The sequence below is a fragment of the Onychostoma macrolepis genome, chromosome 24, assembly GCF_012432095.1.
Source record: "Onychostoma macrolepis isolate SWU-2019 chromosome 24, ASM1243209v1, whole genome shotgun sequence".
NCBI classification, from domain to species: Eukaryota; Metazoa; Chordata; class Actinopteri; order Cypriniformes; family Cyprinidae; genus Onychostoma; species Onychostoma macrolepis.
The window spans coordinates 10,956,339-10,978,803 of record NC_081178.1 but is presented as its reverse complement, the minus strand read 5'-3'; the positions used below and the strand labels follow the sequence as shown (position 1 = coordinate 10,978,803).

The window sequence follows — 22,465 nt, the reverse complement described above, 5'->3', positions numbered from 1 at the left end:
TAATTTATATAAATATAATTTAAATACATGTAAATGAAAAAAATTACATTTAAATTTAAATAATAATAATACAATAAATAAATATAAATGTATTAATTTGTTAAATTTAAATAATAATAACTGTGACCCTGGACCACAAAACCAGTCATAAGGGTCAATTTTCTTTAAACTGAGATTTATACATCACCTGAAAGCTGAATAGAAAATCTAAATATTGAGAAAATTGCCTTTAAAGTTGTCCAAATTAAGTCCTTAGCGATGCATATTACTAGTCAAAAATTAAGTTTTTATATATTTACGGTAGGAAATTTACAAAATATCTTCATGGAACATGATCTTTACTTAATATAATGATTTTTGGCATAAAACAAAACACGAAAATTTTGACGTATTTTTAGCTATTGCTACAAATATACCCGTGAGACTTATGACATGTTTTGTGGTCCAGGGTCACAAATATTAGATTAAATAAATAAAAATAAATAAATAAATATACACACTGAAATAAATTAATTAATAAAATGTAAATAAATAAAAAAAGAAATTATAAAATTACATTTCATTTTGTATTAATAATAATTGAGCTAAATTAGTAGTAGTAGTAGTAGTAGTCGTAATGAATGAATGAATTATATTATGGATATATCATAATGATTTTTTTATACTGATTTCTTTTTAACATTACCAAGAACTGCAAGCTGTCTGTCAAGTATTACTGGACGCACAGCCTTAAAAACAATAAAACAATGTTTTGTTTGCCTGTTAAAAATAAAACATAAATATAAAATAATTTTAATATGCTAAATATGTACAAGCATCTGGTTAGCAGCATTTTGCTATTTGCAATTTTTTTTTTTTTTTTTTGGTGTCTGCAATCAGAACATTCAACCCATTTTCACTAGACCTGCTGTATGTGAACATTTATCCTAACCTTCTACCACATTTCACTGATGTTCTGCATTCACACATGATGTGATAAAGGAGAAGGGAGATGAAGAGGAGGAGGAGGCATATTATGCAGATCAAAGGCAGGGCTGCGGAGAGCAGAACGGTTTGATTAGAACGAGGTATTGGAGGTGTTCAGGATGGAGAGGAGGAGGGAGCCGGGTCTCGTCGACTGCGGCCGGAGGGGCCCAGAGGAGCCATGAGGTCAAGTCGAACCCACTGAGTCGCATCAGTGTGGCAGAGCTGGAAATGAGTCCCATGCCGGCGTGCTGGATCAAAGCCCGGCTCCGTTGATCCCTCATGCCCAAAGGCCACCAGTCAAGGTGAAGCCAGAATTAAAAATCCGGAGCTCAAGGGCGGAAAATGAGTTTTGAAAAATGAATGAGGGACTGTCCCATGACTTTGGGGTGAGGGAGAAAATGGAGAGCGAGCGAGTGAGTGAGTGAGCGAGAGAACGAGGCAAGGGAATATAGGCATGTGACTCACATCCAGGCCGAGCATGTGTTGAGCGCGATGGATCACTTATGTGAGGGGTCTAATGTCGGTTTTCAGCTCCTGGATCTCAGCTCGCAGACAGCTACTGTCCTCCTCCAGGCATGTCCGCTGATGGTCCAAATCCTGCCGAAATCACAAAGCCAACATCTCCAACCCCTCCACACCGCTGCAAATCCAATCTGTCTAAACGAACACTTTAGCTTGAGCTTTGATATAAGCTTTGGAACATCTGCTCCAGGTTGGAGACCTTTTGGCCATAAGCTAAGCTTATCACAAGGTTGTTGGGGTTGATTAGGCTTATGTTGCATGATGATAAAACACAACAACATGGCTATAAGTTCACGTAATTACGAGGGGATATATCCGAAACCATAAAAAAAAAGAAAACACACTATGTGCGTTTCAAACTACGACTGTTTGGAACATTCCTTTTAATCATGTCTACGCATAAAGTGATAGCAATAAGCAGCCGTACTTTGAAAAGCCCATTATTTTAAAACAGTTACAAACCTACGAAATGTGTTAATAAATCTGGTTATATATTGCAAACATTCAATCAGTGCATTTGGAGCTCATATTACCAGCTTCAAAGCATTCTTTACGTTGCAAGAGGCAAATAAGCAGCTTTTAATGCTCTGAATCTATTCAATTGCCAATTATGTACATTAGAACAATAGTTACTGCAGTCAAGGGACAACAGCATAATATGCCTCTGGGACAGCAGAGATGCAGTCTTCAATCTAATTCTGCTGATTCTTGAAAACATAGACGAATAGAAATGGAGTTCATATGCTACCCCAGCATCAATATTGTGTGGTCTAGCTAATGAACTGAGTGGCGTTTACTGTTCTCTGCATTTTAGGGCTCATTTGCAGTGATAACAGCTTATATTGACTTTAGTCTAAATATTAGCCAAATGCATGTTATTTGTTGGATGACACATAGACTTATAACCCACCTACATTTAACCTAAATGATCAATCTTACTTCTGTCAGGATGAATGGCTTTAAACTAGGTTAGGTTCAACGGCACCAATGACCATACAGGGAGGTGAATAATTTACAATACATACTGATGAATTATTAAAATATCTATTAGCGGCGCACATACTAAATAGCAGTTAGTGCATATTGAGGAAAGTAATGCGAATGTTCACCTAGAGAACTACAGATCATGTTGTCCCTATTATCGCAGAAATTATTTGTAATCTTAATGTGTCTCTTCTGGGAAAAGGCCAGCTGTCCTTATTTCATACATATGTGCAGAGATGAATTGTTGAATTCACAGTCTTTAACATTCTTTCAGCAATAAACACAATATCCATAAAATGTGAAGAATCCATAAGAGGTTTCAAATTATCTTTACGAAACCTAAACCTTGAGGACTTTGAAAAGGTCATACGAGAGTGTGAATACTGCCCTATACACAATAGTCAACAATTTTGTGTACAAAAAAAAAAATTAACCTTTTGAAAAGCTGCTCAACAGTCAATACAGTGCTTACACTTCCAGATGAACAGATTCTATATAGTCTCTATGTGTGCCAGACTATTGCAGTTCAAGCTCTCTTGTAAACCCCAGTTTTATTTAACAAGGACATTATACAAAAGAGGAATTGAAAAACTCTTAACATTTACGGAATAGTTCACCCAAAAGTAAGCTGTCATTATTTACTCACCGTCACATTGTTCCGAAACGTCTTTCTTTTTTTATGTGAAACACAAAAAGAAATACTAAGAAACATTTAAAATGAAACTGTAAATGTGAAGGGTGACTAAAGTCTGCAGTGCCTAACATCTGTGCTTCACAAAAATAATGCAGGTTGGGAATAACATAATTTGCGGGTATTTGGGGGTGAATGATTCATTTAACTGTCTGAATTGTAAGTACAAAGTTCTATAATCTGCCTGATAATCTAATTGATTTACAAAAAACAAAACAAAAAGGAAAGAAAAAAACAAGAAAGGGGAAAAAAGCTGCTGTATATGTGACTGAGAATATGCCACTGTCATAACTGGGAGAAAAAAGAATCACTCATTGTAACTACTATATATAAATATAAACATATAAACACACAAACAACAAATAAATAAATATACACACAAAGTAAATAAAGTATTCATTTCACTAAATGCAAAAAAAAATGTCCTCTCTTAGCTGTTGATACCTTACGTAAACTATGGAGGTGCAGAGAGCATTTAAAAGAACAGTTGCTCATTCGACACGACGTTTAGCAGGGAAAACAAAATGTAAACTGAAGCAAATGCTTTACATTTTAGTAAACCGTTTTACTATGGTGTCTGAACGCTCATTTATATGAGCGTTTCACTTCTTTTCTTCTTCTTATCCCTCCGTTACAAACAATCTCCGCGCATGAATGCGTGCTGCTCATTACAGCCCGCCCCTGCTTGATGGCGATTGGTTAAAACATGCAGTAGAACAACGCTATCGATTTTGATTGGGCGGTTTATTGTCAGACGCCAACGCATGAAGACTTGCGTGAAGCAATGCCTCTCCCACATGCACAGCGCGATGCGATTCATGTTTGCCTCGCTCAATCAGATATTGCGATTGGATGCATGTGATCAAGGGTGCAGAGAAAATGCAATTTGCAATTGGCTCATCTGCTTCAAGGAGGGGTTACCGAGATAACCCGGAAAAAGAGGAAGAATAGCGCCTCAGTTCCGAGTCCGATCGTGGACTGTCAGTCTTATCATGGGTAATTATACTAAATTTATTTGCTCTTGTCAAATCTCAGTTAAACAGACATTGTGAGAAAACATTCTGTTTCAAGCTGCATTTAGTTTTGTGCAGGACAGAACATCGTTTCCTCCCCAGTCAATCTAACATTAGATGTGTGCGTGTTATCAATGCATAATACACGAATTCAATGTACGTGGTCGACAGGAAACTAATATTTTAATATTTTTGTTGTATATTTTTACATTAACATTAGCATACTTGTTATTAATCAGGTTGCATTAGATCTAATCACTTTTATGTTTTACGTAAATAATAATAATATTTATAATTATAATACAGTAACGACAATATTAAGTATATTTCTTTTTTAATCTGTTTATTGCCGACTGTGATTATGATATTATAATTGTCACCTTTATGATGTATTATTAGGATAAAATACTGGTCACCTTTTCAGATCATTATTCATCAGATACTCAAACCACAAGCTCACAGATCATTTGGTGTTTCGTTCATTTATATTTGGACTTGACCAGATGTGTTGATGTCAGAGTGGGGTAGTTGTTTACTTTGTAATTAATTTGTTAATTTTCACCATTTTGACCCATTCAGGTCTATTTGCACACCTGTTAGAACCATCATAAAATAACAAGCATTAGCTTGTCAACAGCATGATTAGCAAATCAAAGCATGGAGGCATTGCTTCCACTAACATGACTTTTTGTTTCTTTTATTTATTTATTTATTTTCCAAAAAATTATCAAGGTAACTGATTAAACTGGTTACTTGGCATTAGCTACCACTGTCATGGAAAATAATAATAATAGTAATTATTAATAAATAATTATTACAAAATAAATACAGTTCTCACACTATTTGAATGAGATATATTTATAGGACTTCTAGCAGCATTAGTATATAATAGTAACTTTAACTAGAGTATATAACTGAAAATTATAGCGATAGCAGTTTATTTTATCCTGTTCCTCATCTACATACTATGTACTTATTATAATAATTCAGTAGCTAGGTAATAACTAACTACTAACCCTGAACCTAATCTTAACCCATGTAGTTACCCTATATCATCAGTACTTTCTTAGGTAAGTACACTGTAAATACACGCAAGTGCGCGTACTGTAAAATAAAGTGCAACCATTATAGCACATAACAAAAAAAAAAATCTGTAGAAAAACAGATAATGTCCTAGCAGAAATTTACTGGTTCAATTTAAGTTTACAGGCATTTCCTTCAACCCTAAAACGCATCACTATGCAAAAACACCTGTGAAAAATCAATATGGAAAATTCATTCATATTAACACAGTACATTATAGGATGTATTTTTACTGACTTTAGAGTGTAAATTTTTGTATGAAGTTTTAGAGTGATCAGAAATGCCGTCATCGTACAGAATTAGGACAGCTGATTGCTGTGGATTTGATTGAGCTCTAAGTGGCGCATAGCACACTTAACATAATGAATGGAGTTAAAGTCAGACTGCAGTATGATCTCAGCCCAGGTCAAAAGGTTGCCTATAGATTTGTTCCAGTGTTGCATTTAAATGGATTAAAATTTAAAAAGCAGACTATATTGTTGGTTTGTTTTGCAGATGTGTTTGAAACTGAGCTTGAGTCTTTCTTCCATTTGTGGGTAATATGTTTACCAAGCTGCTGCTTCCATATAAACAGCGAGGCTTTTATTATTACATTACATGGCCTTGCTAAGCCAAATCTGGATGAGGGTGAGAAGAAAAAACAATTCTCGTACATAAACATGATTTTAAGGGCAGTGGTTTGTGATGTGGTGTGTTTGCTGTTGCTGCTTCTAATCTGCTTTTTTTTTTTTTAATAGAAGAAAATGGTTATCGTAAAAAGATGAAATGCTGTTTTTATGCAAATACATCATCTCATAAAGGTGATGAAAAATTACAAGACGAATGTATTGAAGCGGAGATCCTTTATGTGGACACAGCAAAGCCTGACTGCCCTCTGTACACCATAATATGCATCTTCACAATTTTCTCATTTATTAACTGTTCTCTTCAGTCGTTCCTGCTGCCTCAGCCTTTAAATGTTTCATGAGTTTTTAAGCTGTTTTTTCTGCCTAACTCTGTACTTAAGGCTTTAAATCTTCCACCTTCATACTCACAAAATCAATTAATTCTTTTAAATAATTTACATTTTGTGCAAACAAGATTTAGCAAAGCATATCTTTGTGTCAGACCTAGCTGCTATTTCTTAGACGTTAAGTTTTGTTAGACCGGGGCTCTTGCGATTCATTGGTAATTAGAGAAATGGGGCAGGCTGATGAGACATTAGGACCAGACCTTGAACCCCAAGTGCTTTTGCAGACATTCATATTTTATGATACAGACATAGAACAATTAGAACGGTCACAGGACGGGTATTTTAGCAGTCCTGTAATCCCATTTCAGGATGACATCACCTTTAAAATTCAGAAACTGACAGACCCATCAGTGTTCATAATAAAACAGATACTTCTGGGACAGAGTTAAAAGTTGAATGCAAAACAAGGAGACTTGCTAATTCTTCTGCCAGCTGAAAATGGCACAGAAGCTCTGTAACCTTAATCACTCAAATAATTAAGGCAAGCGAAGGTTTAAGACAGGATTTTTTGACCGAGTGAAACCTCGCCTGCCACTGGAAATATAAAGTGACACGTTTAAGCAAAGGATAATAAAACCCCTCTGCCATGTGATTTCATTTTTATAAAATGCACTGAAATATTTGGCAAATACATATATTTTTATTTTATATATGTTTATTCATCAAATATAATGTCATATTTTTTAGAAATGAATACCTTTATCGAGAATGCATTAAATTGATCAAAATTGACAGAAAAGACATTTATAATTTTGTCATTTCAAATGTCGTTCTTTAACTTTTTATTAATCAAATAATTCTAAAAAAATAATGCACCATGGTTTCAATAAAAATATTAAGCAGCACAACTATTTTCAATATTGATGATAATAATAACAAAAATATTTTTTTGAGCTCCAAATCACCATATTAGATTGATTTCTGAAGGATCATGTGACACTGAAGACTGGAGTAATGGCTGCTGAAAAAAACATTTTAAAATATATTAAAATTGAAACAGTTAATGCAAATTTACTGTATTTTGACTTCTTTCAAAACATTTTAAAAATTCTTACTGATCCTAAACTTATAATGTAACATAATATACGTATATAAATATAATATAGCAAAAACTATAGCAATGTAAAAATATGTTGTTGTTTAAATAAACAGATATAAGGTCTTCTCCAACTTGCCCCAAAGATGCAAAGGCTGACAGAATGTCGAAGCAAGGTCACGTAACCACAGGCTTCCTAAAAATCTCCTGATTCCAAATTGTCCAGTCGCTGCAGGAATATCATGGCCTGCCGCCTTGTAATGCTAAGCCCAAGGTGACTCTGTGACCCAGCTTATCAGTTGCAGAACTGCAGGCCTGAGCCTCCAGTGGGCTGCCTCAGGAGAACATGTTTTATAGCCCGTGCCGGTGTCAGGCATTTGTCATTTAAGGCTGCTTGTCAGGACCTTGACTTGGCTGATATAACCTTATATGCGTGTTCCCCATCCATTTTGCAGCCCGAAGATGGGCTCCATTTCCTAGAAAATTCAACTGTAAATTGCAGTGGGGCTATAAATAACAGAGCAGTCATATTGTTGAAATATATACTGTAGCTAATGAGAAAATCAGTTTACAAATATACTTATTGTGTCCAGTTGTTTATTCAGACTACTATTGTTTTAGCTAGGCCACGTTGTCACTGATTGTTTTTTTCTTCGAGTGCACTGTAGTGGCACTGTAAACGTGTATGAATCACTGTGCTCCATGTAGGCCAGGTCTTCTGATTACAATAGAGGTAAACACAGCCATTGATTACGAATTTGGCCGATTACATAAGACGCATGGATTTTCAGCTTTCCGGTTAAAGCCCTGTACATTCAAATGCTTAATTTTTATAGGCAGTGCACATTGACAAAAGTGTCTAGTTGTTATATATTTGGCAAGTACTTTGAGTCTGAGAGAGCATGTCAATAGTAATCCTGATATTGATAGCAGTCCTATAAGAGATGTTACTTGCCCGACCTAACATCTATGTGATCCTCTAAATCATAATTACATTACTATTGACAGGCCCTTGACAATAGTCACATTACTATTGATAGGTTGCTGTCAATATTATGTTCTCAAATAAAACATATTCATTCATAACTTGTAAACTGCTCAATAAAAGCCTATGACGAGAACATGGAAAAGCCGTATCCCTAGAGTGGCCTGCCGCAATGATTTGTCTCACCTGGCCAAGTGCTGCCGTGCAGTGAAGGATTTTTTCATTAGCTGAGAAACTATTGAACTGGTCTGTAAACCACGACACGCACAAAACATAATCTAAAAGGCCTAAAAGGGGAAGTTTTGACTGATTATACAATGAGCGTAACTTCAGTTTCCAACATGTGTTTAAAGCAGATAATTTTTCAACTGATTCATGAACATCTCGCATCCTTTTTTATTGTCCATTTAAGTTTCATTCTTAAATGGGTGAAGGTTTTAGGCACAGATGAACCTGAAGTATTGAAAAAAGACTTTCCTTAAAGATTCGGAGATGCTTCCTGCAATTTTCATCAGCCAATTTATTTCAGATATTGTCCAAATCCAGTCCTAAGCTAAGAGGTGGTCACCGCAGCTCCTGGCTCTCATTTTTTAACCATCACGTTTAAAGAGATAAACTCAGCCCGATACAAACGCATTCCATGAAAAATTGCCAAACGTCACAGTTCTTAGATCCCTTATAAAAAGCCGTCAAAGTAAAGTAGTTCCGCATAGTGGATGTTTACTGCCTTTCCAGGCCTGTGCTGTTGGGATAATCTCCTGTGATGTGATTTGTCCTCAGACTGAATCTCGAGAGGGAACAGCGTAAGACCTCCTGTGCCTCTGCCCTGCACAGCTAAAAGGGAATTTAGGACGGGTTTTACATGTGAAAAGTGATTTCAACTCAAATGCAAAAATGCATAACCATTTGCTTCTTCTGCTTGTAGCTGGAGCTGGAGGTGACAAGCCTTTCGCCAAGGCCGGCCCAAGCCCTTTATCTCGGGTTTTGAGAATCAGTCAGCTGGATGCTTTTGAACTGGATGGTGCACTGGAACAGCTTGTTTGGTCACAGTTCACCCAATGTTTCCAGCATTTCAAGCCTGGGCTCTTAACCCCTGTGGAACCAGAACTCAAGGCCCTTCTCCAGCTCCTCCTGTGGAGGTTCACCATCTACTCTAACAGTGCCACCGTGGGCCAATCACTGCTCAATATCCGGTACAAGAACGCTCTGATCCCGGGACAGAAGTACCGGCCCATGAGCCGGCCACAGAAGTTCTGGTTCGCTCTGCTGACTGTCGGTGAAAAGTGGCTAAGAGAACGCTCCCATAGCTTGTTCCTCAACCACCCTGCAGAATCCAACGCACGCAAGGCCCGCAAGGTACTCAGCATCTTGATGGGCCTTACCAAAGTGGCCAGCCTGGTCAACTTCCTACTGTTCCTCCAAAGAGGAACCTATCCAACACTTACTGAAAGGTTGCTGGGAGTGCAGCCCATCTTCAGTCGACCCCAGGGACCACGAGACATCAACTTCCAGTTCTTGAACCGGGAGCTGTTGTGGCACGGCTTTGCAGAGTTCCTCATCTTCCTGCTGCCTCTCATAAACGTGTGGAAGCTGAAGGCCAGTGTCGCCGCTCTGTTCTCCCCTCTGAAGGAACTGAGAGGAACGGAAGGCTCAGAGGAGACCCTCTGCACCGAGTGCACCATCTGCGGGGAGTGGCCCACAATGCCCCATTCAGCCGGCTGCAAACACGTGTTCTGCTACTACTGCCTTAAGAGCCACACTATCGCTGACATCTGCTTTACCTGCCCCAAATGTGGCGTAGAAACTGGAATGATAGAGCCAGTCAGGCTTCATGTAGGAACAGAGTTGCATCAGAGTTGAGACTTTGCCTCAAACAGCCTTCTGATTGACTTGGGATACACATATGGCAGGAGAACTTGAGACCAAGTTGAACGTTTGAGTCGATCACAGAGATTGGTTGATGAAAGCATGTGCCGCCTTCTGAAACGAGAGCATTTGTTGCCATGAAATATGCAGAATTTTGTACAAAGAGACAAAGTTGATGATGTAAAATTCTAAAACAACATCATTTGTGTCGCTAATTTATTCAGCCTCATTAAAGTTTGATAGAAACTGTGTATCAGAGGTCCACTTTTCTGCATTCTTGGATTGAGCGCTGAGCAAATGAATAAACATCAAAACAAGCCTTTGCTCAACTGCCTGCACGATCCAATTCCCCTCATCCCCTATGAAGGGAGAAATTTGCACAAGATCAAGGAGAGGCCATGATAGCACCAGGGGGTAGTTGAGTTGGATGCAGATTGACAGACATCCCATCATAATCTCCATGGCCCTTCTTAATACGCCAGTAAACTGTAACAAACCAGAGCAGGACCAATGCAAGTTTCGGGCATATTATGCTCTAAGCCTAATAATGACTGCAAAGATGGGTATTTATTCTGCTGTTAACTCTCTCCAGTGAGCCATGCCTCAGGCCAAACACATCCAAATGGACTCAGACCTGCTGGAAACTAACACTTCAGGTTTTTTTTTTTTTTCCCAGACCACATTGCTTTAATTGCCCATTGTGAAGGCAATCAGTCACTTCTCTGGGCATGAGGGGTCTAGTGGTTTGCAAGATTTTGTCATTTTTTGTAATCGTTGCTCTCAAGTTCACCATGACAAAGAACTGAAAATTGGGAACATGGCACACCGGTCTGCCCTCATGAGGGTTCATTGACGTTATTATGCATATGGTCAAATAAAAGGGACCACCAAGAAGTGTAGCTCTCACTATATGCAGAACTATCCAAGTTTACTTGTGCACTAGGTTAACAATGTTCAAAAGATATTTAATGTGCAACAGCATATGTTTATAGCCTTTGTTTTGTTTCATAGGATTAAAGGAATTTGCCACCACTGTTCTGGAAATCTTGGGTAATGGTTGCCAATTTACAATATACACAACATATGGTTATGGTGTTTTTCACATAGATTGGGTCCAGGGAACATCTGTCCTTCAAAATACATTTGTTTAATGACTTCAAAAGCATCCAAATGTAATCTTGTAAAACACTCTACCAGACACAATAGACTATTGTGTTGTATATTTATGTAGTTGCAACAAATAAGAATAGATTTTGACATTTGCTTTCTGTTAAACTATATTAATGTATTTTCTGAATGTATTATTATTATTAATTATACATAATGTCGATACATTTTTTCTTAGTTTATTATTCTTCCCCTACTGATTTATTGATAGTAACTTGTTTTAAGCATTAATTAAAATTTTAAAATAAAGGAAGATACAGATAGCTATATATTTTTGTATATAATATTTAACAAAGCTTCAAACACATGAACATCATAGTGAGTTACATGCAAAGAATTTTTATCATTTGTAACAGTTGAAGAGTCGGCCCTCATTTTGCACTTCATCTCCAAATCTCATTTACGCTCAGGGTTGCACTGTCTCCAATCAGCAATAAAATCTGCAGACTTTGACACCATTTACTTTGCCAATTGCCCACATGCATTTTTTTAACATACATGTTGGGTGTTACAGTGGACAAGGCCAGATTCACACTTTGATGAGTGATCCTGCTCATTACAATCGACATATTCTTGATCCTTTGATGTCAGGCGTTGAGTTCTCTGATTAACAGGTTTGGAATTAAAGAGTACTATTTAAGTCTGCATAATACCAGTACTTACCCTTTGCAGCTATTCTTTGCTTAATTAAATAGTAGCTTATAGCGTACTGAAAGACATACTCTATTTCATATCTGAGTTTTAATACAAGTGTTTGTTTGGGATTTTGTTTTTGTGTGTGCTTGTCTGGGCAAGGAAAAAGTCATTAAAAACAAATAAAACTTCTGAGATAAAATACTTCAAGCAGTTCATTGCCATGTGTTGCTCTAGACTCCTAACTAAATGTTCATGGTTAAAAAGCAAATCTAACACAGCTACTGGACAAACTTGTCAACAGTGGCCAATTATCTGTGTTTCTTCACTGTTGGAAGGGCATTTGCACTCTAAACCGGGAATGTGGGGAATCAATGAGACAAAAAAAAGGATACATTTCCTGACACCCACTGATTTCTGAACATAAACGGTTCACTTTTGACCAGTGGAACAAATAGCCATCTGTATCTCTTGCTGTAATTGACCCAGTTTCTCACTTCAGTCAAACTTTCAAACATATTGCAGCATACCTCTGAAATACATAATTGCGTTGATTTATTATAAAATAGCATAATTGCATTGATGTATTACCATAAAGTCTGCACAATACTGAAAGTGTTTATAGGCACTTTTGGCCTTATGAACTATGAAAACATACCTCCCTTAAAACATACATTTAAACAATACTAACAGAAACATGTTCTGAGAATGTTTTTATAATTTATAATTTTGCAAACATTAAGGGAATGTTATTTTCCAATGTTCTGAAATAAATAGTAACATTTAAAAAAACGTTAGACAAACATCCATCTAAAAATGTTCCATGGATATAAATAGAGTTTTTATGTTAAGGTTTTAGAACATACACACACACATACACATACATATATATATATATATATATATATATACACACAACCCAAATTCCGGAAATGTTGGGACGTTTTTTAAATTTGAATGAAATGAAAACTAAAAGACTTTCAAATCATATGAGCCAATATTTTATTCACAATAGAACATAGAGAACACATCCACTAAATGAGCTCATTTCAAATTTGATGCCTGCTACAGGTCTAAAAAAAGTTGGCACGGGGCAACAAAGGTCTGAAAAAGCAAGAAATTTTGAAAAGATTCAGCTGGGAGAACATCTAGCAACTAATTAGGTCTGTAACATGATTAGCTATAAAAAGAATGTCTTAAATAGGCAGACTCTCTCAGAAGTAAAGATGGGCAGAGGCTCTCCAGTCTGTGAAAGAGTGCGTAAAAAGATTGTGGAATACTTTAAAAACAATGTTCCTCAATGTCAAATTGCAAAGGCATTGCAAATCTCATCATCTACCATGCATAACATCAAAAGATTCAGAGAAACTGGAGAAATCTCTGTGTGTAAGGGACAAGACCGAAGACCTTTGTTGGATGCCCGTGGTCTTCGGGCCCTCAGACAACACTGCATCACTCATCGGCATAATTCTGTCATTGACATTACTAAATGGGCTCAGGAATACTTCCAGAAAGCACTCGTTAAACACAATCCGCTGTGCCATCTGCAGATGCCAACTAAAGCTCTGTCATGCAAAAAGGAAGTCATATGTGAACATGGTCCAGAAGCGCCATCGTGTCCTGTGAGCCAAGGCTCATTTAAAATGGACTGTTTCAAAGTGGAAAAGTGTTCTATGGTCAGACGAGTCCAAATTTGACATTCTTGTTGGAAATCACAGTCCTCCGGGGTAAAGAGGTGGGAGACCTTCCAGTGTGTCATCAGCGTTCAGTTCAAAATCCAGCATATCTGATGGTATGGGGGTGCATGAATGCATACGGTATGGGCAGCTTGCATGTTTTGGAAGGCACTATGAATGCTGAAAGGTATATAAAGGTTTCAGAGCAACATATGCTCCCCTCCAGATGACGTCTATTTCAGCAGGACAATGCAAAACCACATACTGCAGCTATTACAACAGCATGGCTTCGTAGTAGAAGAGTCCGGGTGCTGAATTGGCCTGCCTGCAGTCCAGATCTTTCACCTATAGAGAATATTTTGCGCATCATTAAACGAAAAATAAGTCAAAGACCACAAACTCTTCAGCAGCTGGAAACCTATATCAGGCTAGAATGGGACCAAATTCCAACACCAAAACTCCAGAAACTCATAACCTCGATGCCCAGACATCTTCAAACTGTTTTGAAAAAAAGAGGAGATGCTACACCATGGTAAACATGCCCCCGTCCCAACTATTTTGAGACCTGTAGCAGGCATCAAATTTGAAATGAGCTCATTTTGTGCATAAAATTGTAAAATTTCTCAGTTTAAACATTTGTTGTTATCTATGTTCTATTATGAATAAAATATTGGCTCATGTGATTTAAAAGTCTTTTAGTTTTCATTTTATTCAAATTTAAAAAACGTCCCAACATCTCCGGAATTCGGGTTGTATATGTATATGTATGTATGTATAAAATGCTGAAATAATGCTGAAATGCCAGAAAAAAAGGGTAGGTCAATACAGTTTATACATAAAAGGCATTTGAAAACTAGCGAAAAATAAATGAAGCATGGCATGGTTTGCAAGATAAAACTTTCATAAAAATCATTCTTGGGACATGAAAGTGCCTATAGTTGAAGAAACCCCCTTTTAACGGACAAGCTGAACGCCATGTCTTCCCGCTCTTTCTCACAGGGCCTCTCAATTCCAGGCCGATGCTAATGAATGCAAGTCTGGCACTGACATTATCTGCTGGTAACGTCTGAGGTGCAGGCAATGAGTTTGGCACGGTAAGTGATAGCCTCGCTGACTCCTGTGGAGAACTACAAAGACAGACTGCATGCCTTGAAGGAAAAGCCAATACCTGTGTGCCTCCACAGGCCCTCCGTTCATTGGCTGTGCCGGACTAGAGTGGCTTAAAGAGAGAATGAACGACAACGAGGAATTAAGGGGGATTATGGGCCAGTCTGCTCTGTAATGAGCCCGAGGTGAGGTGGGTTCCAGCCAAAGTCTGAGCAGGCCTCTCACTGATGTCTACTACACACAAAATTGCAAATAATCTGCAGACATCCTTCCAGATGTCTCCTTGAATTTCCTGCGGCTTAAGACAAATCGAAAGTGCTTTGAAAGTTTTGATAATCAAATAGCAAGTTTGATTGAAACCTTGCACATGGAAGAATGTAGCGTGCAGCCATCTAAAGATGTTTAACTTGTGCCCTAATGACAGTCATCCCATCTCAAGGGATTTTTACAGGGATTCAGGAGAGAACGGTACCTTCTCTTCTCAGTAGACTCTCTTCTTACATATCTTCTCAATATGTAACAATATTTTCTATTTTTAATTTAAAAACTGTAACATTGTGAAATATTATTACAATAGTTTTAAAAAAAAAACTTTTATATTTTAATATCTTTTAGAATATTTTATTTTAAATTTATTCTTGTGATGGCAAAGCTGAATTTTCAGCAGCCATTACATCCGTCATAAATCAGTCTAATATGGTGCTCAAGAAACATTCTTCGTCTTAATAATAATAATAAAGCAACTATTTTTAAATAGGACATTTCATACACAGTGGTAATTCAAAGTATTTTACATAAAATTAGAGTTCAAATAATCATAAAATGAAAACAATATCCATAAGAAATAAAAAGACAATTAATAGCAAAGAACAAAATAAAAATTATTAAAATAATAACAAATTATTTAAAATGTATTAAAACAGTTAAGAATAAAAAGGAGGGTACATAAAATACAGTGCAATTATTATTATTATTAATGCTGAAAACAGTTGCACTGGTTTATATTTTAATATATAAAGTTTTTCAGGAATCCTTTAAAAACAGAAAATTCGAAAGAACAGCATTTATTTAAAATAGTAATTTTTTTGTCTTTACTGTCACTTTTGATTGATTTGATGCCAATAAAATATTAATAAATCTCAAAACACATTAAAAAAAAAAGTACAATTTAATGTTTACAATTTAATAGAATAATATTGACAACAAAAGGTTGTGTGTGTGTGTGTGTGTGTGTGTGTGTGTACACAAAGAATAAAGCATATTTAAATTTCAACATGACAGCGTTAGAGAAAAAAAGAAGGGCGAATTATAGTTTAGAAGATGCTTGCTGAAAATAAGCTGAAATCTCTAAAGTGCAAATCACCTGAAAGGTAATGACAACATACAGCATACAGATGTTCATTTCAATGCAGCTGGCCAAGAAAATCATTTCCTCCCGTTCCCATGGAAACCATACTGCAAAAGGTGTCGGTCTGTGAACTTCAGCTGGAAATCACAGAACCAGACGTGTCTACGAAGATTAACCTCAGCAACTGAATTTGTTCTGTTTGCAAATTCCCCACCAAACATGGAAATTCTGATCAGCATGAGAAGAAGGGAAATTGATTTTCATGCATGTTATCGTTCGTTTTTACAGCGGTACAGATAGGCGGTGTGAACTTTCTCCTGTTCACCTGCTGTCTCTGTATCCTATTTGCCTCCATTATTTACTTTTTCTGAAAGAGGTATGAGGAAGTTGTGTGAAACAAAGCTTGTATGCGTGATCTGATATTAGAAAATTACTCATATTTTGATGCTGGAGACCAGGGCACTTCTATTAACCAATGAAAGACATACCTTTGCTTTTCCCTCCACCAAAGCCTGTTTTTCCAGAGGTCATTGTCAACACACCCAAATGAAAGTCAACTCTAAGATATCTTTCAATCTGAAAGCAGCGACTTGTCCTTAACAGACTGGTGATACTGCACTTGTATGAGGACGGGCTGCCCTCTATATGCCCCAACTGATTGCTCTGCATTCACAACAGCTGAGGCTCTGCAGCAATTTAGAATTGTGCATTATCTTTTCTGCTCAAACATTTGAAAAGGCAAAATTATTCCTTCTGAAACGCATTTTATTTTGTTAAAAACAGATGCTCCATTTTTAGGCATCTGTGTGGTATTTGCTCAGTTTGAATAAACATCACACACAAATTTACAACAGGACCATCTGTGAGCCGCACCATCTTGAACAAATTACAAATATGTAGATTTAAAATTATGTAAAATAGCAATATATAGCAATTTTCAAATGTTGTTGACACGCATATATATATATGCCTCCCCATATATATATGGGGGGAATTCAGGTTGTCTGGGACAAAAAACAAAAAATGGTAAAAAGTGTCCCAGTCAACCTGAATTTACTGTGTGTGTGTGTGTAAACCAGCATTTAAAAATTACTTTGTATAAATATATTAAATTATGCATTCAATCTTTTAATAATCCATCACAAAGCTTCTGAATATTATTTCCTTGCTACTGTACAGGGTTAATGGCTGTTCAAAAATCGAACTGTACATAAGCTAATTTACTAATTCATTTCTATACACTAATTTACAACAGAACCATTTGTTAGCTGCACCATCATAAACAAACTATTAATACGTAGATATAAAATTATGCAAATCTACTTCATCTACTAAAGCTACTGATTTTATAGATGTGTGTGATGAAATATATATATAAAAAATATAAAATTATACACACATACACACAAACAAGATCAAATGCGTACAAACATTTGCATAATTATATAGCCTATAATATATATATATATATATATATATATATATATATATATATGCAAATGTTTGTAAGTTTTATCTACTAAAGCTACTCATTTTATAAATGTGTTAAACTACATATATAAAATTATAAATAAATATATATATATATATATATATATATATATATATATATATATATGCAACTATTTTATACAAAAATTATAAAATTATACACACACACACACACACATAAACAAGCTAAAAGCTTACAAACATTTGCATAATTATATGTATATGTATATAAATATATATAAAATTATGCAAATGTTTGTAAGCTTTATCCACTAAAGCTACTAATTTTATAGATGTGTGTTAAACTACATATATAAAATTATAAATATACAATATATAAATATATATATATATATATCGCTGCATGTAACTATTTTTTAATTATAAATTATTTTAAATGTTATTTTAGACACACACAAACATTCAAAATTTACTTTATCGTTTATAAATATGTGAAATGAGGTTTTCAATCATCACAAAGCCTCTGAATATTATTTCCTTGATATCATACAGGGTTGATGGTAGCTCAAAAATCTAACCGTACCGAAACCTATTTTTGTGCATGCATTTCTATTTCACAGCGGTGTTTATGCCTAGTGTTGCATCGCTGCATGTATTTATGTATTTATCCATTGAGAGGCACACAGCATGACCTACAGCTCGGCTCAGAGCATCTTGGGGGCTGGTATTCCCCCCGGGCCTCTCATCTTTTACTGTGCTGTGACAGAAAATGGAGGCAGCGAGCGCAGAGTGCTGCATTAAAAACCCTTTACCCATTGGTGATTTATAAGCGTCCGCCCAGCCAAGCTCACAACGCCACACCATCTTTCCAGCGAGAGGCCATTTGTGAATTTCAGCTACGGGGGGTCGGGTGCTTCATCACAAAGACCAACTTCACTATGAGAAGGCTGCACGTCTAGTAATTTTGCATTTTAATGGTTATTCTCACCTATTCAGTCGTGATGCAGTGTTGGTGAAGTAGTTGAGCAAGACGAAGTACTACAATTATATGATATCCACTCGTTGACACCAGGTAGTCCTGACAATGAATATTTGAATATGGCATAAGCAGAGACGAGGAAAGAACCAGGCATGTTTTTTATTGAATATCTGCGTCAGGCAGAGTCTCGGGTCACCAGAAATCAAATGTACCTCTCTAGAGAGAGACTGGATTCTGTGTCCTTCAGATGAGCAAAAATTCATTCATGCTAATTCTGAATTGTATCTGCTGGTGTCTGTGCAAGTTACTACATGAATGATAAATGGACCTGGAAATGTTATACAGCAAAAAGCACAACAACATTTCATTTATATATTCATTTTAATGACTGAAAAGAATGAATGAATCAGAAGATGAATAAGAAACTCACGGTGAATTTATGATTTAGGTTCATGACTAACAAACTACTTATGAAAGACATTTTTTGAATCATTGTATTGAAATAACACTGATTAATAGAAGTTAAGTTATTAGTATTTCACAAAGATTATGACAATAACCAAATATACATATGTGACCCTGGAGCACAAAAGCAGTCTAAGTCGCTGGGGTATATTTGTAGCAATAACCAACAATACAGTGTATGAGTCGAAATTATTGATTTTTCTTTTTATGCCAAAAATCATTAGGATATTAAGTAAAGATCATGTTCCATGAAGATATTTTTTAAATTTCCTACCATAATTATATCAAAACTTGATTTTTGATTAGTAATATGCATTGCTAAGAACTTCATTTGAACAACTTTAAAGGCGATTTTGTCAATATTTGGATTTTTTTTGCACCCTCAGATTCCAGATTTTCAAATAGTTGTATATCGGCCAAATCTCAATTTAAAAAAAATTGGCACTTATGACTGGTTTTGGTCACATATTATTATTTTGCAATTACTCTCCGCATTTATGCTGGAAATGTTGTACAGCACAAAGCACATCATTATATAGTCATTTTAATGTACATTTTTTTTTAATTAATTAAAACAATTAATTAAAAATCAATAAATAAATATCAGAAGGTATATATTAATGTCCCATAACTGATGTAATGCAGCAACCCTAATGTAATGCAAGGATTCATTAAATTGTGACAGTAAATAAAAAGAGACAGCAAGGATATTAATAATGTTACAAAATATTTTTATTTCAAGTAAATGCTGTTCTTTTAAACTTTCAATTCATCAAATTTATATTTTGTATTAAAAATATTGACATTATAGATATATTAACAGTTTTGTGTACACAAACATATATATTATTACGAATAATATATATATATATATATATATATATATATATATATATATATAAGCAAAGTTTTTGTTTATTCTTTTATGTAAGATTTTGTGTCATATCCAGAGTTGTAATGAAAGTCCTGACACACACACACACACACACACAGATGATGAAAACTGGAGATGACTTTAAGGTTTGCGTATAGGGTTATTATGGCGATCAGTGACAAATGTGCTGGCTTGATGTCTACATGATCAGGTCGGGCCACAGACAGACTAACGAGTGTACGCATTACCCATGATTCCCTGAATAAACACAGCAAGCCCAGCAGAGGTGTTGACAAGCATCTGTTTTATCATGAATCAATGTCCATATAATGATTAAGATGCGATTCTGGAGTAAAAATGGAGGAAATAAAGAGTTGTCACAGGACATGGACAAGCACAGGAAGATGTCAACAAATGACCATGAACCTCAGTTTATTCTGATGCTTTGCAACACACAGATCAGGAGTTAAACTTGTCTTTATGTGCTCCTATTGGCTTACATTCATTCACTGGACAGTCTGAGATCAATAAGAAATTCACAGTGAACTTACGATTCAGATTCATGACTAACAAACTATTTGTGGTTATTAAAGATGTGTTTTTTGGAACATTATATTAAAATAACACTGATTATAGAAGTTCAGTTGTGATTGTTTGACAAAGATTGTGACAGCAACCAAATGTACAGATTATGGGGGAAAAAACATGCAAATATTGTCTGCATTTATGCTCAAATAAAGGTGGCAAAAGGCATAATATCATCACTTGAGCTCTGACCTGTGATTTCTCTCTCAGGGCGGTAAGCAGGTTAGAGGGGGAAATGCTTGTAATCCAAGTCCCATGTTTGGAAATGAGAGGGTCTTTTGTGTAGCTCAGGCGTGTGTGATGCACTGCTTTGTAATTTACATATGGCTGTGCTCTTTGTAAATATGCAGGGAGGACTCAGACAGGCACTGCCAAAACACACAAGCGCTCTCTGAGAATACAATGGCTGGCCTCTTGTTCAACATCTTTGCAATGAATAAATGAATAATGTTGCACCAGAAGAAGTCCGTAACAGGCATGCGGGACTGTGATTTTCAGAGTCTGAATATGCATAACACGGAAATGTTTTGTGTTGTACAATGAATGGAGGAGATGGAATGTTGGCCTCGGAACACCTACTGTAAACATATTTCACTAAATCATTTCAACTGTTAAACAGTTGTAAACTGATGAACATCAACTGACACATACTATACTGTTAAGAAAATATATAAATATTTTATATCTGTGTGTGTGTATTATTAGATCATGTGTGATATTTTCGATATATACATAAAAAATGACTAAACTTTAATTAAAATTACAATGAAAACAGCCAATATGTGTAATTTTAATAAATTCTAATTATATATATATATATATATATATATATAACAGAATATATATATAATCTAATTTCTTAAAATGTATTTTTACCTATAATTTCGGCTTTACAGAACAAAGCAAAAGTATCATTTTTCCAGACAGGCTACTCCCTTAGATTTGACAGCAGCGGGGCTACGGTTAAACCAGGACCCCGATCACCTTTACATCATTCACTCATAATGTCAGCTCTATTTCTGAAAGCGTCCAAGCACTCATAAAAATTCAGGCCTCTGCTTAAATGCGTTTTAAAATGTATCTAAAGAGTTATGAAACATGACATGTTTACTGCGGTTGCCATAGTGTTGTTTCCAGTGTAAGAAACAATTAAATACGAATATTGTATTATGCAGAGTCTCAACCTCAATTCACGGCGGTCCCAGTGGGACGTGCGCTGGAAGTAAATTAAAAGAAGGATTTAGGTTTTGGCCTTGCTTCCCCCGAGTAGACATTGTGAAGAAAAGCAAATCCAAACTGCTTTACATTAATATTTACAGTAATGCTCTTAGCAGACACTTTCTGACCAAAGAGACTTTCAAGAAGTTTCTGCTCTTCCCTAGAAGTAAAGACAGATTTCAAAAGTCAATAAATCAGTGGCAGAAGTGACATTTTAATGAATTATGTCTTAAGAACTGCTCACTACTACTTGACACTTGGTTTACTTCATAAAAAAAACAAAAAAAAAACAACAACTTCACATTTATGCATATTTATTTGCTTAAAGCACAAATATGCATATATAAATATACTGCTGTATTTTTGGTGCATTTAAAGGAATAGTTCACCCCAAAAAACTAAGAAAACTTGAAAATTGACTCACCAATGGATCCTCTGCAGTGAATGGGTGCCGTCAAAATGAGAGTTCAAACAGCTGATAAAAACATCAAAATAATCCAAAAGTAAACAACTCAGTCCATCAATTAACACCTTTTGAAGAAAAATCTGCAGTGTTTGTAACAAAATCATCGAGATGTCAAACCATTGCTACCGCCTAAAATATGAGTTGACTATTGTAATATTGCTTTCTCAAGCGAAAAGTCGTGTTGTCTGAATCAGGAGAGAAATATGCACAGATCAGACACTTTATACAAGCAAACACAATCCAGAACAGTTCTAAACTAATATATTGGTTGATTTTGATGTGAGACAACAACAGGGACTTTTTCACTGGAGGAAGTTTTATTATGAATTATGGATAG

General features: G+C 35.8%; 1 protein-coding gene and 1 long non-coding RNA gene across 5 annotated transcripts in view; one reads left to right on the top strand and one right to left on the bottom strand.

Moving 5' to 3' along the window:
* Window positions 1-3,822, bottom strand: part of LOC131533649 (uncharacterized) — a 68,707-nt gene extending 64,885 nt beyond the window's left edge. For all 4 annotated transcript variants that reach the window (XR_009269183.1, XR_009269184.1, XR_009269181.1 and 1 more), the window contains exon 1: window positions 1,432-3,822. This is a non-coding gene — a long non-coding RNA (uncharacterized LOC131533649). The remainder of the gene's footprint in view (window positions 1-1,431) is intronic.
* A 134-nt stretch (window positions 3,823-3,956) lies between these two features.
* Window positions 3,957-12,149, top strand: pex2 (peroxisomal biogenesis factor 2). The gene is made up of 2 exons (XM_058764611.1): window positions 3,957-4,159; window positions 9,218-12,149. Exons 1-2 carry the CDS (start codon window positions 4,156-4,158, stop codon window positions 10,150-10,152), a joined length of 939 nt encoding a protein of 312 aa, XP_058620594.1. The 5' UTR covers window positions 3,957-4,155; the 3' UTR covers window positions 10,153-12,149.
* Window positions 12,150-22,465: the final 10,316 nt, after the last annotated feature.